The sequence below is a fragment of the Xyrauchen texanus genome, chromosome 16 (genome assembly GCF_025860055.1).
Source record: "Xyrauchen texanus isolate HMW12.3.18 chromosome 16, RBS_HiC_50CHRs, whole genome shotgun sequence".
NCBI lineage: Eukaryota > Metazoa > Chordata > Actinopteri > Cypriniformes > Catostomidae > Xyrauchen > Xyrauchen texanus.
Genome location: NC_068291.1, coordinates 20,221,641 through 20,246,843, shown reverse-complemented (window position 1 = coordinate 20,246,843; position 25,203 = coordinate 20,221,641). Strand labels below are relative to the sequence as shown.

General features: G+C 37.9%; 1 protein-coding gene across 1 annotated transcript in view; it reads right to left on the bottom strand.

Moving 5' to 3' along the window:
- LOC127656997 (potassium channel subfamily K member 2-like) overlaps positions 1 to 23,665 on the bottom strand; it is a 33,635-nt gene extending 9,970 nt beyond the window's left edge. The window contains exons 1-3 of the mRNA XM_052145609.1: positions 23,534 to 23,665; positions 22,085 to 22,395; positions 10,693 to 10,816 (exon numbers count right to left, since the gene is read on the bottom strand). Of these exons, the coding sequence (XP_052001569.1) occupies positions 10,693 to 10,816; positions 22,085 to 22,395; position 23,534 (436 nt within the window). The 5' untranslated portion in view covers positions 23,535 to 23,665. The remainder of the gene's footprint in view (positions 1 to 10,692; positions 10,817 to 22,084; positions 22,396 to 23,533) is intronic.
- Positions 23,666 to 25,203: the final 1,538 nt, after the last annotated feature.

Here is a 25,203-nt window from a genome sequence, read left to right as displayed (position 1 = left end):
AAATGTGTTGTGATCTTAAAGCATAAGCTTTGATTACATTTCTGTCAATTTAACTTGGGTATGTTACAATTGTTTGCTTATTCTGAGGCATTTATTTGACAGTGTTGACTACCTAGTTCCCCAGCCCATTTGACACAGACTGAAAGATAATAATCCTGATGTATTAATGTAATATAATTCTGAACTTCCTGAAACTTTATTATTTTGTTGCATCAAAAGCTCCTAAAATATTGTTGATCGAATTAACTATTTCAGATTTATTTTACATTTTTTGGTCAAATTCCACATAGCACACTTAAAAGAGTGATGAGGGAGTTTCAAAAGAGCTTCGTTTGATTCAGTCATCAGTTCTATGAGAATTCAGGTTAGAGCGTCTTATTTATCTGTCAGGGAACATTAGGGCTATATTATGCAGTATCTCCCACTAAAGACTGCTTTAACCTCTAAATTAGCCATAGCAAAGACAGAGCAAAGCTGATAAAAATATTAACCACATGTTACGGTTGGGGTGAATTACAGCGGCGTACATTTTTTTATTTTAATATGACATCCAGCCAAAAAAGATAAGAGTTAGAAAACTAAGTGCACATTACTCAAAAAGGGCCACAGTCTGTTGAGATGAATTATACGACATCAGGAAATAGGAAAAAGATTTCTAGGTTTAAATTCAAGACTCAATCTCAGCACATCTCTGTAACAAAGACTCAGGTAAGTTGGGATCCATAAGCAGTCTTTTATTGAAGTACACAGGTGATAACTGGCAATGGTCAGGCAACGGGCAAACAGGGCAATCATAGGCAGGCAGAGAGAGTGGTAAGGCAGGCAGAGAGAGTGGTAAGGCAGGCAGAGAGTCGGGGCAGGCAGTAAACAGCAATGCGGGAAGGCAGGCGAGAGTTCAGGTAGGCAGGTAGCAAACAAACTTCGTCAGGCAGGCAGAGCAAGGTCGGTAAACAGATAATCAGCAGGGAATGTAAACTAGAAACGCTCGGTAATGTAGCCGGAGCAAACAAGACTTCGCAGTGTGTGCGTAACTGCGCGTGGTTTAAATAGAAGGAGATTAATGGGGAGCAGCTGTGGGCTAATCAAGCCCGGTATGTGGGTTGGCGCGTAGCTGCCCCGCTTGGCCGCAGTAGAGGCAGAGGTGATGGGAGAGGCGACGTTCTCTTTCCTCCTGGGTGAGATGTGTCCGACCGACCTGCATGGGTTCGGAATCCTCGTGGGGTTGACGAGGGAAAGTTAATACTCAGGTGAGTCAGATCTCCGGTGGCCGATCGGGGAGGCGCCTTCGTAGGCGTTCGTGACAGTCTCATTTTAATAATCAAGTTTACTTAAACAGATTCAATATTTGGGTTAGTTTACATTTACAGGTATTTACAGAAAATATAATAATTATATAATTTACAATTAGAAATGTATAATTATTAAAGTGAGACTACATAAACTAAAGATGCTGGTTGAGAAACTTCTCTGGAAAACTAGGATTGGGGCTCTGTATAATTTTTCAAAAAGGTTTTACTCAGTACAAGAACAAGAGAGTAAGAGACAGGGAGGGATAAAAAGGCATGAGGAGAGAGAAAATACTATTGGTTTTTGGTGCTAGTATACAGTGCCCATAGAAATCATCATACCACTCTGGAATAGTCACTTTATTTTTGTCTACAGCTTGAAATTAAACCCATTGAAAAAAAAATGAAAAACTAGAATAATAGAGTTTGAAAAGTGATCATACTTCTGGAATATATACATTGTAGAGCTTCCTTTTACTTAAAAAATAGCAATCAGTCTGTCAAGGAAGGTCAAAGTCCTAGAGTGGCCAATTCAGAGCCCTGACCTAAATCTAATAGAAAACCTGTGGATGAACTTGAAGAGAGCAGACCATCGCCGCTCACCCTGCAATTTGACTGAACTCGAACAATTCTGCAATGAATAATTGGCAAATATTCCCCAATCTAGATGTGCAAAGCTAGTAGAAAAATCCAAACAGACTGATTGCTATTTTTAAAGTAAAAGGAAGCTCTACAAAGTATTTATTCCAGAGGTATGATCACTTTTCAAACTCTGTTATTCTAGTTTTTCATCTTGAATAAATTTTTGGAACTGTCGCCTTTTTTTCATTACTTGAATGATTCAGGGCAAAATTTGTATATAAAGCTGGGGGGGAAAAAATTGAATGGGTTTTAATTTCAGGCTGTAAGACAAAAACAAAATGACTTTTTCAAAGAGGTATGATGATTTTCAATAGGCACTGTACCAGGAATTTGAGCAATTATAAGAGCTACTGGACAGACCCACCCTGAGTGAAATGGAATATTTTGCAAGAGCGACCATTCAAATATGTCTCAATTGTCATTGAGGCTCAATAACTGGGGTAAGTCACTCCTCGTGTAATCTGTCCTCTCTGAAGTCTAATTAAATAAAAAAAAATAAACCTTGAGAGCCATAAAAAATGGTTCCCACTAAGACAATATTAATAGCAAAAAGCACAATGGAGACGAGTAACAACGTATATTTTACACAGTGTCTTTTAGAAAAGTGATGCACATCTGTGTTTATGGTTGGACAAAAATATCATACTTGTTCCGGCAGATTAACTATAATGATTTTAGTTCCATAGCAGTAAAACTTTATAATGTGTGTTAATGGCTCAACATTTATATTTTTTCCAGTTACACGAAAGTGGCTACTGTTTATTGTTCACTCAGACAAACTCTTACTTCCTAGCCTTAAAGGGAAACAAACAACATTTAATAATGAGTCATTTTTCACCACTAAGACTTTGAATCTAAGGCTTTGTTCACATGGCACTCAATTCCATTTGGGGTTTCAAATCCAGTCTTTAGGACTGACTGTCCACACTTGTTTTGCAAGTCAAGTGATAAAATCAGATCCACTTGTTTAGACAGTGTAGACAATATCAGGTATATCTACGTTGGTTGCCATAAAAAATGCTAACCAACATGAGTACCAACATACCGAAGTACCAACATGACGACTAGAGACATAAGCGAACAGCTGTTGTTGTGGCAAGAGAGAATGAAAAACTGGAAATTTGTCCATCATGACATTCCACCATGGCACTGAACTCACAAGGCACATCAGAAATTCATTACATAGTTAATGCCACATGTGAATGTAAATAAGTGAATTCAAACAGAGCTGTAGCAGACTGATCGCATTGTGAATTCAAGGCAAGAGTAAGTCAAAAGTTTGATTGCTAAAATCTGTCTGTGCTCAACAAAATTCGAAACACTGCCCCCAGTGTTTGAAACTGGAAGTGTTGTTAATCGTACGAGCATGCATGAAGCCCAAAGTATACTTCAATCAGGTTATATGAGAAATATTGTCATCAGCAGAGTGCTTGAGCACAGAATGCGTGCAGATTTTTCTAACCGAGCATCTTTTAATGCGCAGAATGTGTATGTGCCTGGATTTGTTTGCACTAATTAGTGTGTCCACAAGTTGGCAACACTCACATTTGAGCTGTTGCTGTCACGAAGAAACACTTGAAGAAGATGTTATCGCTGGCAAACAACAGGAGACAAATGTAGAAACAACAACAGTAGATGTGTAGGTCAAGAGCGCATGAATGAGGAAGTCAGGAGATACCAGCATTTGTCTAACTCCAGTCTGAAGCACTATAAAGACATCTTTATGAGTCTAAACTCCTTAAGAGAAGTAGTATGGTTTCTCATCGCTGTTTTAGTGTTATATATGACTCCACAGTAATATGGAGTATACTTTGACAGGCTCGCATTCGACTGTACGTAGATGCTAAGCATTCATGTGAAAATTGAAGTATATTTTGGGCTTGAGCTCCAGTTTCTGGGTGAAATGTCCAAAGAGTGGTGCAAAAAGCAAGTTATAAATGTTATAAATTATAAAATACAGTCAACAGGACTGTTGGATATGCATATTTTTAGTCAACTCTACCCCCTAACACAAACCACAACCCTTAATCAGTGGATTAAAAATGTGATTTTAAAGCCAATATGCAACCACTGAATTACAATTACCATTGTTTATGTGAACATGATTACTTTCTCATTCCCACCAGACCAGAACCCATGTCTAAGAGGTTGCTTGCCCAACACTCTCTTTTTACACTGGAACTGTGCTTGACTGGTTCAACTCTTATCTCTCAGAAAGGTCCTTTGAGGTAGCCTGTAGAGGGGAGGTATCCAAGCCACATCAGTTACTTACTAGGGTACCTCAGGGATCAGTGCTTGGGCCACTTCTCTTCTCCATATACACAACATCACTGGGACCCATCATCCAGTCACATGGTTTCTCTTACCACTGCTACGCTGATGACACGCAACTCTACTTGTCTTTCCAGCCCAACGATACCACAGTGACCGCTCAAATCGCTGCCTGTCTGGCAGACATCTCAGCCTGGATGAAGGAACACCACCTTCAACTCAACCCAGCCAAGACCGAACTCATTGTCTTTCCAGCCAGCCCTGCTGTTGAACACAACATCACCTTGCAGCTGGGTCCAACTACAGTTTCACCTTCCAAAACGGTCAGAAATCTAGGGGTAACCATTGATGATGAGCTAAATTTCACAGACCCCATTTCAAAGACTGCAAGATCATGTAGATTTACACTCTACAACATCAGGAAGATAAGACCCTTCCTCTCTGTACATGCCACACAACTGCTCGTTCAGTCTCTTGTCATAACTAGACTGGACTACTGTAACGCTCTCATTGCAGGCCTTCCTGCATGAGCTATTAGACCTCTGCAAATGATCCAGAATGCAGCAGCACGTCTGGTCTTTAATGAACCTAAGAGAGCACATGTTACACCACTCTTTGTCTCTCTCCACTGGCTGCCGGTTCATGCATGTACTAAATTCAAGACCCTGATGCTGGCATACAAAACAGTCACTGGATCTGCTCCAGCATACCTAAAAACATTTATGCAGAGCTACGTTCCCACCAGAAGCCTGCGGTCGGCTAAGGAACGTTGCCTTGGCATACCAAAACAAAGAGGCACCAAAACACTTTCCCGGACTTTCAGTTTCATCATACCACGGTGGTGGAATGACTGTCCCAACTCAATCCGGGAAGCTAACTCACTCTCTATCTTCAAAAAACGGCTAAAAACACATCTTTTCCAAAAGCACTTAAATGGTCACTAAAAAAAAAAAAAAAAAAAAAAAAAGAAAAATATTATTTACATTTCTTGTTGCACTTAAATCTGTTTTGTATACTATTCTGATGATAGTGAAGCTTTGTAATGGGGCACTTTTCATACCACTGTCTCCCTAAGATGATCCGCTTATGTTTTCCTCTTTTGTAATGAGTCGCTTTGGATAAAAGCGTCTGCCAAATCAATAAATGTAAATGTAAATGTAAACACTCTATCAGTAACAATTGGGACATGTGTTCAAACTTGAATTAATGCATCATTAAAAATATCTTACGCTTGTCAGTAATTTGGCTCAATGGGGTTGATTTCAGGGTACAAGAACTTTCAGAAGCAGCATGTCTATTTACCATGTGATCATGTTGGCTGTAGACACTACTGTGCTTTGTGTATTACGTTATATGCACATAATGTTGAAATCCAATCTGACTGTTCAGACTAAAACACATTTTCAAAAACATTTTACTTCCTTTGCTATATCTTTTCTATGGCTACATTTAGAAGGTGAAGCAATCTGCAAAATAAGGCAACCCCCAACGTGAATTTTCATAGAACTGCAGACTGAATCAAATCAGCTCTTTTGAGTGCTCTGATCTAAAAAGAGAATATCTTTTGGTTTGATTGTTTTTTACTATTCAGGCAATATGCAACTAAACGCATATGATATGGATGCAGCAAAAAAATCTGATTTTTGCTGCATGTCTAAAAAAGCCTAACAAAACAAAATGCAGAAAAAACCCTAAACCAACCAAGTCCTGCTTTATAAAAACATCATGAATACAGTATAGTCACATGTCAAAAACACAAATGACTGAAATTATATGTTAAAAGGAGAATAATAATATCTGTCTCAGTCCAGTTGGGTGAGAAATATACTGTACATAATATTCTTTCAGCACATAACAAGTCAGTTTGACATGAGGAGCAAAAAATATTATGTCACCCTCATTAGTGCACCTCTACTTTCTGGATGACTGATGAAATCCTGATGTAACAACAGTATCTAACTGAGGTAAATTAGCACTTTGGTGTTTTTTTGTGAGGGCTCCAGCAACGGCAAATATTCATGCTTTGCGCTCACGTGCTGATTCCTGTGTATAGATAATGCATTGCCCTCACCAACAGATGGATAAGGGTACTCAAAACTGCATGTGCTTGTGTGTGTGCTTTTGGTAATGGGGTTAGACAGGGGGTGTTGACAGGTTTTCATTCAAATTACAATAAAGGGCAATGTTTTGTCTATCTAGGTCACTAACAAGACTGATTTGTCCAATACTGATTAACAAATTAGCAGCTGAAGCTTATTAATGACTTCCCTTGACCCTGGATGATACTAATAAAAGACTATAAAATGCGGTGGATACATGCAGTTAATGATGTTGCAATAATACAAAAATGAATAATACAATAACAACAAATTAAGCAATAAGCCAACAGAGGCTATGTGTCATTTTATCAGACTAGGTTGTTCAGACTCAGAACTATTTGTTTTATAATAGTCTGTTTCTAAAAGCACTGTAAGGTGTGACATGCAAATCTAAAATTGTTTAAAGCTATTTAATTTACATTAATGAAAGGTGTATATCCAGAGGACACTAAATACACTACATTTTATGAAATGTGCAATAGTAATGACCTGACTGAATTAGTTATTGTCATGCAATTGTTGTAGAAATCAGTTGCTTTTTCACTCTACTAAATGACCACCATCATCTGAGACATAGAGAACTGATGTGATGGAGAGCAGCCCCAGACCTTGGCCTCTTTCAACTCTTGATGGAAGGTCAAGCTATCAGATGAGCTTGGATCATTAATTAGGGCCCCAACACTGAAAGTCTGGAGACCCTATTGCTCTTTTAAGGATTATTAGGGCCCAAGAACTGAAAGTGCGGAGGTCCTATTGTTCTTCTAAGGATTATTATTCTGATTCTTTTGGGGTACTTAACATGCGTGAAATCTGTTGAAATTTATCACACACATCAGAGTTGTTGTCCATTAGGGCTGGGAAAAGTTGCAGGTGGGCTTTGTGGTGCCCCCTTGAAAATGGGCATGTAAGGGGGCTCTGTAGCACACTCATTTTCACCTAGAGTCACCCAAAATGGTACATATATAGTGCTCATAAAGCCGAACAACTTTCATACTCACAGTCATTAGCTCTGTCCAACAGGAAGTCCACCATTTTGGATTTTCTGAAAATCACAGGCTCTGAACTTTTAAGTACTTTAGACAACATTATACCAAGACATTGAAGATGCTAAATTGTGAACGTATTTTTGATATTATTATTTTATATATTTTCATATTTTCGGTACTTTTGGGGTACTTAACATGCGTGAAAACTCTTTTGCACAAAATCTTTGCACAAACATCAGAGTCATTGACCATTAGGGCTGGGCAAAGTTGCAGGGGGGGCTCTGAAGCACTCCCTTTAAAATGGGTGTTTAAGACTCTGTAGCAACCCCATTTTCACCTGCTGTCACCTAAATTTGTACATATATATATAGTTCTTATCAAGCCGGACAACTCTCATAATTATAGTCATTAGGTCCACCCAACAGGAAGTCGGCCATTTTTGATTTTGTTTAATATTGCAGTCTCTGAACTTTTTAATACTCCTCCAAGGTGATTCATGAGACTGTCACCATATTTAGACAACATTATGCCAAGACATTGAAGATGCTAAATTACAAACAGATATATCAAACAGTGTTGTCATGGCAACTTATTAAATTAATGGTGATAAATGGGAAACAGGAAGTGTCTCATATCTTCTGTGTGCAATGTGTGATTTACATCCAAATTCTGATGTATGTTCAGTCTTGTGGGCTAATCACATGGATTTGACTATTTTGGGTCACAGTCAAAGCACCACCACCTGGCAGCAGGAAGTGTAGCTCTTTCAACAGACTTTAAAAAAATCCTCTTTTATTTACCCAAATTTGCTAATTATTTAGAATAATGTCAAATGACAAATACATGTCCAATTTGCATTGTTTTCCGAAAGCGACCGGGTGGAAATGGACCAGTTGTGCTTGGTCCGGTAATCGCAGCTTGCAGCTATATTTACACTTTTCATTTCACAACCTAGTAAGGACATTGGAGGGCTGGGGGAGAGGGAGAAAGAGCTGTGGGAGGTAGGTTGCACTTTCATCCACTACTTGACACTGTTCCAGCAGGTTTCAAAGGTGATACACATGTATTCATGAACGGTCAGAGCTGTCTAAAGGATTAGTTACTATTCATTAATTAAGCTTACTAAATAATGTTAACACAATTCCCCTACACACCCTTAGTGATTAAGTCAAAATCAGAACATGCATTCGCTAATTATTCACATTTATAATTTGTTGTGTCTTCACAACCTAAATAACATTGTGGTCCATTAATTTGACTCAGAGCCGTGCACAAGGCATTTTGAGGGAAAGTTGCCAAAACCAAATGGGCATTCCCCTCCTTTACACATGCAGGTACACTAACTGAGCACTTTATTAGGAACACTATAGTCCTAATAAAGTGCCAGATGTGGTCTACTGCTGTTGTAGCCCATCCAACTCAATATTCGATGTGTTGTGCATTCTGAGATGCTATTCTGCTCACTACAATTGTACAGAGTGGTTATCCGAGTTACCGTAGCCTTTCTGTCAGCTCAAACTAGTCTGGCCCTTCTCTGTTGACCTCTCTCATCAACAAGGCACAAAACACAAACTTTTTCCTATGGAGGGCCAAAAATCAATCTTGATTGAGGGTCATGGGCCAAAAGAGAACATTGCATTACAACAAACTCAGGGGCTGGAATTTATTTCTGAAAATGATTGGCTAAAATTAATTAGAAAATTTAATAAAACAATGAACAATAGTCAGAGACATGAAGTGGTTAATGTTCTGTAAAATTATTATTGCATTAATAACGGTTTATTTAACATCAAGGCCATTTAACACATCCAGATATTATTTTTGTTAATATTATTATTTACTACATTGTAGCATTTGATCATTTTAATGCGTGAGCATGACAACGAACTGATGAAAAGCATGAGAAATGGAGTGCCCATTTTTTGCGTGTTTATGGCGCGAGCATCCGCCAATGACTCGGCACCATCTGCTCATCGGACAGTACGAAACAAATAATATTCAGTGAAAATTCAAATGAAGAATGCAATGAATATATTCATTTGTAACTATATCAGATTGCATGAGCCTCAATTAATTTCCGACCATGGATGGAACTAGAGATGGAGATGAGAGATGTAACAAGTGTCTATCTTCATCATGTAGCTGGTACGTTACACCAGCATTATACATTAGTTCTAGGGCTATCGATTTAACAAGTTCATTCTGTGTGATTAACTTTTCAAAAAATAACGCGCTAAAAAAATGTACGCAACTAATCGCATGCCCACGGACCATAATAAGGAAGACTCCTGAGAAATGTAAGCTTTATTTATATAGATGAAAGGTTTATTCATCTGTAACATCTTAAGTTCAGTATTTATGTGACAGCACTTTTTCACTTTGTGCGCTTACACTTCTGACACTGCTGACAGCTGCATGAGAGACAGAGACAGAGCGGATTTACTCCAGCAGCTTCTGGAATTACAGTTTGATACAAAAACAAGTTTATTGATTTGATTTGTTCATCTGTATCTATTAGTTTACTAATACAGAGACTAATTTGCATCTGCACTGTAAAGCGCAAAAAAAGTGTGTGGGAATTTCCCGCATTATGAACGTGGAAATTGCGATAGCCGCAATTCCGCGCTGCATTTCAGCAGCTCTCCAAACTGTTTTATATTAAAATATTAAAGTTGCCCTGGTTTCCCTCCTTTATAATTTAATTATACAAAAAAAAAAAACATTACTCTGTAATCTGCTAAATTATGATGAAAAGCTGCATCAATACCAATACCCACCCCCACTTTTTTCATATACTTCATGGTGTCAGGGCATCTCTGCTCTAGAGACTGTTGTGCATGAAAACCCAGGAGATCAGCAGTTACAGAAATACTCAAACCAGCCCATCTGGCACCAACAATCTTTCCACAGTTGAAATCACTGAGATCAAATTTTCCCCCCAATATGATGGTTGATGTGAACATTAACTGAAGCTCCTGACCTGTATCTGCATGATTTTATCTGCATTTGTACTTGTACACACACACTGCAACAATAAATTCTTGATGAGTTTTTAACAAGCCTTTTTTTACTTGCTTTCTATTTAAAATATGAAACATTTCTTAAAAAAAGAAAAATGTGCTCGAGAAGCAAAACTGCATAATATACTGATATATACTTCAGACTTTTAGCAAATATTTTCAGTCAGGTAAGACTGTATTAGCAAAAAATTATATTTTACTCAAAACACTAGAAACAAGTCTAATTTATTCTGGCCCTTGTAGAACATCTAGGTAATCTAGTCAACTGGAAGTGTTTCACAATTACATTTATTTATTTATTTACTTTTTCTCACAAAGTCACTAAAAGACTGATTTAAAGGTTTCATACTGATAAAAACATTGAGTCAGGAAAGAGTAAATCTGTTACCTATAGTGGTGATGACAGTCCCTGCAAAGAAGAAGGAGCTGCTGAGGTCCCAAATACTGCTCTCATTGGATGTGTGATTCACACCCGAGGGATTCACTCCTGCACGGATAGCTAACACCACTTGCTGTGGAGAAGAGAACAGGTCAGGGATAATCTCCAAGAATGCAACCAAGCACTGTAAGTTTACCCAAAGATGAAAAACATACTGTTGCCATATTATTATTTTCTTTCACGGAAACACAAAAGGAATTGTTAAGCAGAATGTCCAAGTTCTTTTCCGCACATCGAGCAGACTGATCTGTGAATTCAGCGACATTAGGTTGAAAGATCTTCAGCATAAATCGGTCTGTGCTTACCGAATTTAGACTCTGCCCCCAGTGGCCAAAGCTGGAAGTGTTTTTAAACGCATGTGTAAGCTCTTGTTTCTGGGTGAAATGTTCACAGATGGGCACTAAAAGTGAGTTGTAAATAATGTAATACAGTTAACAGGAATCCATATTTTCTTAAATCTGGCCTCAAACCACAACCCTAAACCTAAAGTGGAGTAAAAATCTTACAGTGAAAATGCAACCTCCAAATCACGTTAATCATTGTGAAACAATTACTTCCTTGTTTCCATGGGACCAAAACCCACAGAGGTTTCTTTCACAACACACTATCAGTAGCACCACAGTAAAAGGTAAACACAATTGAATTGATGCAAAAATTTATGATAAGGGATGGCACTTGCCAATAATTCGGCAGAATATGGTCGATTTCAGGGTACATGAACATTCAGAAGCAATATGTTGATTTCCCGGGATGTATTATTTATTGTATACTGACTGATAATTTAAGCATTATAGACATATGAATGTCATCTGGTAGTTTTCATTGTTATATGCCACTTTTCTCAGGCTTTGGAAGTGTCTTAATTGTGTCTGTGAGAAGATGTGTTTTCATCTAGCTGTTACATATCCGTCATAATCATACAGACCTATTGAACAAAGTTAAATCTGGTTGTGCTAAATATATTTCTTCACATCTTACATTGTTACATTTAAAAGATTATTAAAACTACAGTGCTGCTCATATCAACCATTTAAATCTGTTGCTCAAAAGTACCCAGAAGTGCGGTTGCCTTCTGTGTGATGACATAACCCATTCAGTGATTAGCAGACAAAATATTAGATAAATATAAAGGACATGTTTACTTAAAAACTGGCAACCCTGGCTCAACCATACTGCATGTTACTGTATAGCCAGTTTAACAGCAGTTGCTATTGTGAGGACAACCATAACATATATAATTCAAGAAGTCTGCATATCTCTGAATGAAAGGGATAACAAAAGCACAGCTCTTTCATTTTCATTGCACTGTGGAGTGGTGGTGGCGTAGTGGGCTAAAGTACTAAACTGTTAAGCAGAAGGTTGTCGGTTCAATCCCCACAGCCACTGCCATTGTGTCCTTGAGTAAGGCACTTAACTCCATGTTACTCCGGGGGGATTGTCCCTGTAATAAGGGCTCTGTAAGTTGCTTTGGATAAAGCGTCTGCCAAATGCATAAATATAAATGTACATTTTCAGTGTTCCTAGATCTCTGGATTTTATGTCACACGTTACTGTGCCAGCTGGGAGTGAAGACAGAAGTTGGTCGGTAATTGCATTCACTGTAAAATCCCTTATAATAAATGGCTGTGTTATCAAATGTGTGTTTCAGTGTGTGTGCATTAGGGAGAACATCATAACCCTTTAACTGTACTAAAGGGTTTAGACTGTGACTCTTCTTCTACAGAAAGGATCTTGACATAATTGAGATAAATGTTACAGCTTTCTCTGATCAATGTGTTCTCTGACAGGCTAAAGTTCCAAAATACTGTACTAAAAACAATTTTACAATACTGTAAAAACACACGCACAACAGAATGATGTTTTCTTAACTAGCTGAGTCTAAACAATGTCTCACATTAAAAAAAGAGAGAGCTTGCACACTTGATTACTGCTCCAAAAGATCTTTTTATAAATAACAATGTGGTGAACATTTCAACCCGCACACAATTCTTCTTCAGTTCTTTTGGTTATTTTTTTTAAAGATCTTTTAGAGCAGTAAGCAAGTGTGCTAACCCTTTTTTGGATTTAAAGTAAAAATTTAAATGTAGATATTTTTCCCTAAGTGACTGAATAATTGCATCAGAGCTACAACTAACTCTTAAAGGGATAGTCACCCAAAAATGAAAATTCTCTCATCATTTCACATTATTTCAGACATGAAAGTGAAACTAAAGAGGCATCATATTTAACTTTCAGACGTGGGTGAAAAACAGATCAATATTTAAGTCCTTTTTACAATAAATTCTCCTCCCTGCCCAGTAGGTGGCGATATGCACGAAGACTGAAAATCGCCAAAAACAAAAGAAGAAGAAGAATGGTGAAAGTGGAGATTTTTACATCTATGTGAACTTCTGCAATTAATCTAGATGGACTTTAAAGACTGTGGTCATTAATCTTACAGTTCAAACACAATCGATGTTTAAACACTGACCCTTAACACTTACTTAGTTTAATAATTTTAAACCATGATTTTAACTATACACAAATAATATTTACATTATATTCATGATGTTAGCCAGAAGGGAACTAGCCCCCACAGTGAGTCTGGTTTCTCCCAAGGTTATTTTTCTCCATTAATCAACATCTTATGGAGTTTTGTGTTCCTTGCCACAGTCGCCTACAGCTTGCTCACTGGGGTTATAAATACAATTATTATTTAATTATTTTTAAACACGTAACACACATAAAATAACACATTATTTTAAACATTAAGAATCGTATTTTATATAAATTGCACAATGATGATTCATAGACTTTATAGACATTACAGTTTTATCGTCTGTTAATGCCTGATCTTCTGTAAAGCTGCTTTGAAACGATGTGTGTTGAGAAAGGCGCTCCACAAATAAAATTGACTTGACTTGACTTAGTAAAACAGGACTTAAATATTGATTTGTTTCTCACCCACACCTATCATATCACTTCTGAAGACTTGGATTTAACCACTGGAGTCGTATGGATTATTTGTTTGCTTCCTTGTGATTTTTGGACCTTCAGATTTCTGGCCACCATTCACTTGCATTGTAAGGACCTACAGAACTGAAATATTCTCCTAAAAATCTTTGTTTGTGTTCTGCAGAAGAAAGAAAGTCATGCACATCAGGGATGGCATGAGGGTGAGAAAACGATGAGAGAATTTTCATTTTTGGATGAACTATCCCTTTAACCCCTTTAAATCATTGAAAGGTCACATTTTTGCTGAACAGTTGGTGTTTATCTGTGGGAGTTGTTTTGTTTTCATCTCATAAGCTTGCTGTCCATGTCTTACTTATTTTAGCAAATTCACTAAAAGAGGCAAGAAGTGGAGCTGTCCATGGTCCTTAACTCATAGTTCACTCACTCTCTCTGACAACACTTGACTCAGGGTTATCCATTACATATACATAGTCCAATAGTTGCTAGTATTTGAAAAGTTGGCCACAACTCCATAGCAGAAATCATGCCCATTTAAATGTGCCCCCCTTTTAAGCCAAAAGTCTAATTGTGCAAATGTGTGCTTTCAGCAGTGGTTTTGAATGTTGGTTTTCAAACAACGAGTTCAAAACCTTCTTAAATTAGAATCTAAATTAGAAATTAGAAGAAAGTAAATTTTCATAATAATTATATTTTGTTATAGCTCTTGTAAACAAGCGGACATGTTCAAACCACACTGGCACATATTCAGGCAAGGGTCAAGAATAATATGAAGGCAGATCTTCCCACAAGGTTTAAATGTGTTCTTAGGACAAAGGTATATTTCATGAAAATCTGGTTACAGCATGTAGTCATATTTTTTTATTGGGGCAGGTTGTCAAATGTGTTTTAAATGTCATAAATATATGCAATTTATAAATTTAAATATTTGTTGACCAAAACAATTGTTTGATATTTTTGTGTTACCTTTTCCATTTTTGTTATTCATTAATTTTTTTAATTAGTTTTGTGCCTCAAAATGTTTTACTTTGTAAATTTAGCTGAAAAGCTGACTAGGTTGTTTAAAGGCATAGTTCACACCAAAATTAAAATGTTCTCAAAATGTACTCTCCCTCATGCCATCCCAGATATTTGTGACATTCTCTCTTCTGCTGAACACAAACAAAGAGTTTTAGAAGAATATTTCAGCTCTGTAGATCCTCACAATGCAAGTGAATGGTTGCCAGACTTTGAAAGTCCAAAAAGCACATAAAGTCAGCATAAATGTAATCCATTTGAGTCCAGTGGTTAAATCTATGTCTTCAGAAGTGATATGATAGGTGTGGTTGTAAACAGGTACATATTTAAGTCCTTTTTACTTTAAATCTCCACTTTCACATTCACATTATTCTTCTTTTTGGTGATTCACGTTCTTCGTGCATATTGCCTCACACTGGGCAGGAAGGAGAATTTATAGTAAAAAAGGACTTTAAATGTATCTGTTTCTCACCCACACCTATCATGTCACTTCTGAAGACATGTGTTTACCCACTGGAGTCATATGGATAACGTTCTGGCCACCATTCACTTGTATTGTACAGACATACAGTTGAAATATTCTTCTAAAAATCATCCTTTGTGTTCTGCAGCAGATAGAAAAATGGCAAGAGGGTGAGTAAAGCTAGCTATGTGTATAATCCATTTGAAACATCTCCAATTCTTGAGTTGTTTTGACTGGCGATCCGGCACTGGAATGTGTTATTTTGAATGTTATGATAAGTGTCCATTGGGGCTGTTATCAGTGTCATTTTGCACCAGCAGTTTTGCCGCAGCTCGCTTTTTCCCGTGTCCCCCATTGTGATGCCCTTCTCAACATATTGTTTGTGTGTATGTAGAGAATGTGTGTGTTGTGTCTTTTTCTCTTTCACTCCCTCTCTCTTAATTGCTCTCAGGTGTGTGGTAACCAGGTAAGCTGATTGTTGATGGGGCGCACCGGTGCACAGTGTATTTCCTATGAAGGTAAAATAGAGCCTAAATGATTTGCGTGCACAGAGTAAGATTTGTAAAAGCCTAAATTAAGTTACAAGCATGATGTAACTTAAAAAATGTGCATGTGCAGAGTATGAACCACAATATACTTCTAGGGGGACAAGTGCCCCCAATAATCAGATATGGCCGGATTGTCCCCCCAAATAATTTATATCATTGGTGCTGTTCCGCTGCAGTCCATTATGCACCACTGTCTAATTGCCATTAAGTTGTTGCAGGAATAACATAATGGTTTAAAGAAGTTTAATTTTTACTGCACTCAGTAGTCTAACACCACTCGTCAATGTCAAATGCCAATCAAATTGATGAAGGCGGGACTTAAATTTTAGAAGTTAAGCAGGAACCTTGGGGGATTACTCCAGACTCATGCATCAGCAAGCAGTTCAGGTTTAGAGTGTATTAACAGTGGAAATGTAGAGTGTTGTTCAAGGGTTCCAGATACACAAATTGACACCCAACTATAAATCCTGGAGGCATTATGGGACATAGCTGGGACCATCTCAACTCTCAGGATTTAGCGGTAAGAGCACAGCAGCGCACTGTATCACTCTATTGTCCCTTTCGAAGATGACTTGCTATCATACCGAGGAGAGTATTTTCATTCATGCTCACGACTCCCTTTATGGCAGAAATGATCAGAATATGAGTGAAGAAGAGCAGGGAGATGAGTCCAAGTCAACCACTACTGACAGGGAAAGCACACAACCTGACATTGTCACCCAAACTCTCAGCGCTGCAAGAATCTTGGGTTTGGAGATACAGGATTAAACTTCAGCTGCAGCAGTATCGCAAGGGGTGTGGGTTGGGGCTTCCCATTCCCAACCTTAATTCTCTGTTCCCGACGCCAAAGATTATTCACAGATGCTAAGGAAAGCCTGGAATAGTCAGAAGGCTGTACCACAGTTTAATACTGGTTGCAGACATTTTGCCAAAATACAATATGCCCCAGAGACAGGCATGGGTGGCATGTCGGCGGTAGAATGTGAAATGGCAGTCCTAACACCCCTCAGCCCAGACCGGGTGACTGATAATGCATGATGCCCTAGAAAGGAATGTGAAACAACTAATAATTTGGTTCGCAAGATTTATAAATCTGCCACCCATGCAGCCTGATCAGGTAATGCGCTAGCCATAATCCTGGCTGCTCTACGAAAAGGCATAAGTCCAGAAGACTGAGATGCTATGGAGCTGATGGATGCAGCCCATTCTACACACTCCCAGCTTACCAGAGATGTTGGGGCTTCAATGTTATCAGCGATCCTCACTCACAGGCAGATCTTGCTAGCTCAAACCTCTCAGCCTGACACTATGAGAAGGGAACTGACACACATGCCAGTCATTCCAGGACATATGCTCCACCCAGACTCCCAATAAGTGCTTGATAAGGCAGAACAAACCCGTCAATGAAAAGAGTAACACAGCGCACATTTGGTAACACAAGGGCAACTACGCAGCAATATCGAGGTGGTCTACCTCCTCAGCCTCCTCGCTTCAGTCGCCCAGAACCATGGGAGTTTGACAAGAGACAAAATAACCATTTTCGTAGGTTTGATGACAGCAGAAGCACTAGACAAACATCATAGCACACACGAGGGGCACAGTCTCGCTCCTCCTTTAGGGATGCACCCCTAATGGTCATAGAACCCAACAAGTGAATCACTTCAATAGACCTCAAGGATACATATTTTCATGTGCCTATTTATCCAGAGCACCGACAATCTCTCCACTTTGGGTTCCAGGGTCAAACATCCCAATTCAAAGTTATCCCTTTTGGCCTTTCCCTCTCTCCCACGTCTTCACCAGGGTAGTGTTGGCTGCCCTTCATCCTCTTCAGGCTGCTCTCCTAAAGATCATCCTATACTTGGATGACTAGTTGATCTGTGCAGCTGAGACACCGAAACTGTTATCAACCATGTACAAGATCTGGGGTTCAGTATAAATTGGGAGAAAAGAGATACCAAGCCATGACAGCAGGCAATTTTTATTGGGTTTGTTTTGAATTCCTTTAAAAAATGACTGCCTTTCTGACCCCAAAGAGAGTAACAAAACTGACTACCCTTGCACAAGCTCTCCGCTTAGACAAGCGAATAGAACTGGCTCAATTCCAGAGGTTAATGGGCATGATATCTGCAACAATAAAGGTAGTACCCTTGGGACTTCTCAGAGCATGGCCACTGCAATGGTGGATGAACAAATTCTGACTTCACCCCAAGTTGCACAGACGAGTGAAGTTAAGGCTTTATGTCCACGGAGGAACAAAACATAGGTGCACCTAATATGGACTCAGTTTAGCAAAGCCCACACAGACCTGTTTATGTCAGCAGAGACAACACACTGTGATATGTGGTTTTCAAAGGCCAAGTTGGGCCTTTGTGAATCAATGCGCTATCTCACAAGTGGGCAGGAGGACTGTTATATGCTTGTCCTCCTCTGTCTCTGATTCCCCGTGTGCTCAAATAAGTGAAAACAGGCCATTACAAGATCTTACTGATCGTCCCCAAATGGCCAAAGACACATTGGTTCCCATCTCTCCAACGCCTAATATGGGGCCACCCATGGCCATTGGCAATGAGAGTAGACCTTCTCTCTCAGGCAAAGAGCCAGATTTGGCACCCGAACCCTGCCTGCCTGTTTGGCACCCAAACAGGCACTGTTCATGACACCCTTTCTTTGCTTGTATATCGCTGATTGCAGGTTTGCCATGTTTAGGTGAAAAAACTCAACAACAACAAGAAAAAGTCACCAAATTTACGTTGCGTTAATACGAAATTACAGATTCACAACATATGAATTACACTTATGCAAAGCATCAAGTATTGCTAATATTTTTTTATTACGCTTGCAACATGAGCTACACCTTTACAAAATGTTCTGTGCGCAAGCAATTTATTTTTATGCTTTCAACTTGATTTACGCTTTCACAAATCTTACTCATTTAGGTACATTTTTACCTTCATAGTTTCCTCCCTCTGTAAACTGAGTGTTTCATAGCTGGGTTGTGTGAAGGGAGATGGTTGTTTGTGTACTGTGTCATCTCGTTCAAGGGCGCTCAGGTGCATTTTATGTTGCCGCTGCTGGAGCAGGAGTTTGAGGTTGTCTCTGTCTGGATTTCAGCGTTCTGTATTTTTTCAAATACAGAACTGTCAATAAATGTGTCTGTGTTTCCACTACTCTCATCTCCCCTCTTGCATCTTTTATTGCATTTTTTTTAAACACCCATCCACTGACGTACAGATGCAATCTTGTTTTATTAAAATAAAAAGTTATATTAGGGTGAATTAGAATCCAAAACCTTTTGAGTCAAAATGTTTCTACTAGATCAACCAGTCATGTTCTTAATCAAAGTGCTGATCTGTGTATTTACTTACTGATTAACAAAATCCCAAGACTGATGTATAGATATGAAATATTATGTGAAATATTTATTTGGGTACTTGAATCTGTCATTAAGGACATTGTTGGTCAAAACAGGTCATTTAAAATAATCGTTTACTGTGCATATCCTAATTAATTTTAATGGGTTTAGCAAAACTGCCAAAGACAGTACAATCTTCTGTACAGTTTATTTTTATTTAGACCTTTGTCTTAATCTTCGCTTTAAAATGGATTATTCCAGCTGTTACAAAGGTGATAGTCCTACCAGACTTTATTAGCTGAATAACATGTGCATATGCATTTACTTTCCATCCCTGTGTACACTTAACAAAGGTGGTGACATTTAGTCCAGATTGCCATTTCTATATGTGAAGCTTAGGAGCATTTAGAATTTGTTGACGCGTATAATAGACAATGTCTTGGTGATCTGGAGATAAAATGTTGTTACATATATTTTACAATACAAAAATATATATATATTTTTTTAGCAAATCAGCATCGAAAAGGTTACTATGTGCTTCCTGTGGAAATATAGTTGTATCACATATTCATGGACATTTAGAATTTGATTGTGACTCCAATTAATGAACTGATACTTGTTGCAATGAAGCTTGGTACCTTAATCCATAAGAACTATGCATGAGCGCTTGCTTTGGTGTTGCCACCCCTCAAAGTCTGCATGCCACCCCAAAAAAAATTTTAATACTAGATCCGCCCCTTGTTATGTCTTCCTTTCAGCCAACACCTACTAAGTGTGCCACCACAAACAGCACTTTACTTGTTGGCAGGCAATGAAACTTGCCAGAAATGAATATCTGTTCAGATGTGTGTGCACAGAGATGGTAAATAGGTGAATGGAGTGTGTAAGATTGTAATTTATAAACAAATAAGTTCAATAGGAGGAAAATGGGTGCTATCTGGGGATGTAAAATGTTGAATTACGGGCTGTCAGAGAGCCACAGAGTTTAGGAATATAGATAGATAGCATAGATAGTGTAACCTAACCAACAGCAGGTATCAACATCAAATGCAACATACAATATGCAATATTCCCTCAAATGTAACATGTTTTCCAACAGACTAAACTCGTGACTATATTCAGCCTGCATATTCCCAAAAATGTAAATACAACAGGCATTCGCAGACAAAACCAAATAGTGATTTAAAATAAGGGGTAGATTTAATTACCTCACAGATACATAGATCTGACTGTACTCACTATAGAATAAAAAGGGCAGCAGCCTCCCTTTTGGAAGAACAGATAAAGCATAGATTACAAGCCATTATGATTATTACATAATTGCAGTCAATGTGATATAGTGAATAGAGTGAATACAGGTAAAGTGGGACAGCTGCTAAATTGGGACTCTTATGTTGAACAAAAATTTAAAAAACGAAAAATCTGTCATCATTACTCACCCTCATGTTGCTGCAAACCCATCAGTCACCATTCACTTTCATTGCATATTTTTTCCATACAATGAATGGTTAATGAGGCTGTCACTCTGTGTAACATCTCCTTTTATGCTCCACAAAGGAAAGGAATACAGGTTTGGAACAACATGGGGTTCTCATGAAATCTGTCAAGAAAATGTACTGGTCTTATTTTCTTCCAAAATCAAAACAATCAAACAATTAAGAAATTATGAAATTAAGACAATGAAGCCTATTTTGGGTGGGCATTAAGATTTGTTTACACTCTGACATCATTTTTATGACAGTTACGCAGTTACATTTTTTATTAATGTAACATGAAATAAATAAAATATATTTTATTTCAATTGTATTTCAATTGTATCTAGTATTCCCTTGGTACAGCCTTTTATTTTCACTGATTTTGTTCTAAAAAATCATTGTATAACAACATTTATTTACTGTAATACAGTGAGAGAGTAAAAAATATACCAACTGTTATGGTAATGAGAATCATCAATTAAAACAATAGGAATAGTATGGGGCGGTAAAATGTGGTTAAAGGGATAGTTCACAAAAAAATAAAAATTTGCATAATTTACTCACCCTCTTGCCATCCCAGATGTGTATGACTTCTGGTCACCATTCACTTACATTGTGAGGACCTAGAGAGCTGAAAGATTCTTTTCAAAATCTTTGTTTGTTTTCAGCAGAAGACAGTCATACACATCTAGGATGGCATGAGGGTGAGTATATGATGAAAATTTTCTGAAGATAATGTCACAATGCAAAGATGTCTTAATTTTCCTAATTGTTGGCTTCATTTTCTTTATGCAAATAATAATGTAATATATGTTTATATTGATTTGCGGACAAATGTCACCAGGACGTGTTCTTGACAGGTTTTGTGAAATTACCCCATTAGTAAATAATCACAGAACTGTTCCTTTAATCTTTCATTCTAAGCATTAAGTTAATCCTAAAATGCATACTGTATATTTACCCTACATATAAGACTGATAGTAGCATGACAGGTCAGAGAATAGTTTTCTTATTACTAATGTTAATGTTAATATCAACATATAGTAATACATTTTGAAAATGTGTATATACATGAACAACTGTATTTTTAATAACTAACATTAACAACTATTAATAAACATATTGATCATTGTACGTTCATGGTACCTAATGCATTAACTATGTTAATGAATGGAACCTTATTGTAAAGTGTTACCAGTGAATCATTTTAATCCCTCTTATTACTAAGAGTTGAATATCACTTCAGAAACAGCTGGAGCTGGAGACCAACATGCATTTTTGGCTTATCATTTGGTGTTTTTTTAGAAACCTTATTTTGTCCTTCTGTAATATACAGCATAATCAGGTTGCAGACTGTTTTTGCCAACATAACAGTCTTTGTTATTGATTTTGGCAAAGATTTGAGTCTATCTGCTCAATGTCCTGCAGACAAAACCAGCATATGATTTGAATCAATTTCTAGAAGGATAATTTCACCCACACAAATAAATACATGGCATTCTAAATTCAAGTGAATGGCTAAGCTTTGTACCTTGACCAGGTCCTCCAGCTCAGAGTCGTTGACACAGGCATGCCTGGAGAGGAAGTTAATTTTCTCCCTCCAGATGAGGTACTTCTGTGAGCTCTCCTGGGGCTGTTCCAGGGCTTTGAAGACTGTGGCTCCAATGATCAGGTACAGAACTACTAGCAGGAAAATTGCCAACACTGTTTTCCACTTCATTACGGTGGTTATGGTGTCACAATCATCCTCCGAGTTGAAGACAATGGGCTTGGAGGAGAAAGACAACCGTGGTTTGGTGTTGTGTGTGGCTGATTTGGGATCTAAAAGATCAGGTGTAGCCACTGGGGGAAACAGAGAGAGAGAGAGAGAGAGAGAGAGAGAGAGAGAGATAGAGAGAGAGAGAGAGTGAGAGAGGTTAAAAGCAAGCAGTAATTTTAAAGAAACAACTGCTGGTGAGGCTATTGTAATTCTAGACTGTTTTTAATCCCTTTTATAAAAATTCTGTTGTACATGTGTTCTATATATTTTTTTCTGTGTCTTTATTTGTAAATGAAAACACAATCATGTTTTCACATGATCCCATTAATAAAAATAATAGATGCTATGAAAGGAACAGACAGCTGAAGGACTTTTTAAAATGGTGGTGAATTGTGTTTAATTTTATGGACTAATTTTTATGGTTCACAATATGTCTTGATATTAATCTGAATTCCGCTGGGGTGGAAAAGTGCTTCATGTGGTTACATCTAAATAACTGGTTTATTCAAATCAAAAATATTATTTAACATGTCTGAATCAACCTGAACACATTAGGTTAAACCAACCTAGAAACCTAGGCAGAAATAGCTCCTTAAGGTAAAAACTGCAGATTACCACTTTTACAGTGCTTTTTATCCTTGATCATCATGCAAAGGAGAGCCATATGTGTTCAGCATTTTGTGTTTGTACACTGGTAACATTGTGATCTTGATATGGGAGATGTCATCAAAGGGATGACACCATTTTTAGAACTTTAAACTGAAACAATACAGATTTTTTATGGAGATTTTACATAGTTATTGGGAGGCAAGACAGAAATTGGTTCTTCATCTGACAGGATATTAATGTTCTTTCAAGCTATCTTACCTGGCATCTGCAGTGTTTCAGCCAATTGTGAAAACACTCTCTAGCAAACCAGTGAATGTGAACGTAATGTTCTCCTCATTATTATCCAGTGGAGCTGTGATTTTTCGCAAGGTAACACACATTTGAGGAATAATTTAGTGCTCCAGATTTTTTCTTTTATGCACGTCTATTCACACCAGAACGTTTATTGTTGATCTATTACTAAAGCACATAACGATTCAAGCAACGCATGTCCACTTCTGTTGCCTTCCAACGATAGAGAATATCAGGAACTTTTTGCAGAATATCAAATACGCTATGCAAAACAGGTTCATTGACAAATAAGGTTTGAGAAATCCTTTAAAAATCACTCACTACTTTGTCAAATCTTCTCTTCTTCTTCTTTCTGCTCCTCATCAGCTGTTTTGAGTTTTGCTCCACTTGAGATGATGTCTTGCCTTTCTCATGAGCACACCAGCACTAGAGTGTTAATCATGCGTCCCTCCATCTCCTCTTCTGGATCATCATGGCTCGGGTTTGTAAATCTCCATCCGAGCGGTATCTTGAAATCCAGCGCTGGATTTCATGGTTGAGTGCACTGAAGTGAGAAGGGAGTGCAGAGGGGGCACACTGATAATTGGAGGGGCAGTTCTCTCCGTGAACGAGCACACCGTTCGTGTCCATGCTCAGGCGTGTTCTCCGTTTGGGGCTGTTCACACAGAACACGTTCGTACGTCCGTTAGCGCCACGTTTCAATTGTTTTCTACGTTAACATGTTTTAAGCTGTTTTCAGACGCTGTGTCAAGTTAAAGGAATAGTACACCCAAAAATGAAAATTCTCTCATACATTCCACCACAGATGTGTATGACTTTCTTTCTTCTGCTGAACACAAACAAAGGTGTTTAGAAGAAATATTCCAGCTCTGTAGGTCCTTACAATGCAAGTGGATGGTGACCAGAACTTTTGCAATCTGTAAAACTTCAGTGGTTAAATCCAAGTCTTCAGAAGCGATATGATCGCTTCTGAAGATGTGGCGTGGGTGAGAAACAGATCAATATTCTATTTATAGTACTTTTTTACTATAAATCTCCTTTCAAATTTTGTAAGTGAAGGAGGAGATTTATGGTAAAAAAAAAATAAATAAAAACAAAATTAAATATTGATCTGTTTCCACACCTATCATATTGCTTCTGAAGATATGGATGTAACCACTGGAGTCATATGGATTATTTTTATATGTGATTTTTGGAGCTTCAAAGCTCTGGTCATAATTCACTTGCATTGTGAGAACCAATTGTGAGCTGAGATATTCTTCTAAAAATCTTTGTTTGTGTTCAGCTGAAGAAAAAAGTGATACATTTCTGGGATGGCAAGAGGGTGAGTAAATGATGAGAGAATTTACATATTTGGGTGAACTATCCCCTTAAAAACAACTTCAACTATTAAAACCCCATCACGAGACACCTGCGTTCTGTTATATTAGTTGCGCTGCGTCTAGCCGTTTGGTCTGAATGGCCCCTTTTATTGGAAACTGCAGAGGTTTCAGCATTTTAATAGATTTTAATGGTGAGATTTGAAGAAACAACTATTCTATTTTGATGCTAAGCATAGCCATAAGGCACCAATACCCTACTGATAGTGTCATTTCCATCCTAGTGTTAATGCTTCCCTTCATATTTAACACAGAACTGTATGAAACTGTGGCTATGGTTGTCAGTAGTTGTTTTTTAATGGCATGATCTGTACAATTCTGTATAGGCACATAAAAAGCCTTGGCTACTAAAAGCTATGGAATATTTTCACTGTCCAGAAAAAAGGATGCAGTTTATTGAATACTGTCGTAGCTCAATCATCCCATCACCTTCTCTTTATGGTTGGACTTTTAGTTAGACTACACTTCCCATGATGCACTGCCCTCATCACACTCATCCGTTCCCCATCTTTGTTCCCAGGTGTTCTATATTTTGTCATTACCCATGTGTGTATACAGCCCTCATGTGTCCCTTAGTCTTTGTCGGTTCTTGTTTGTTTGTTAGCATGTTAA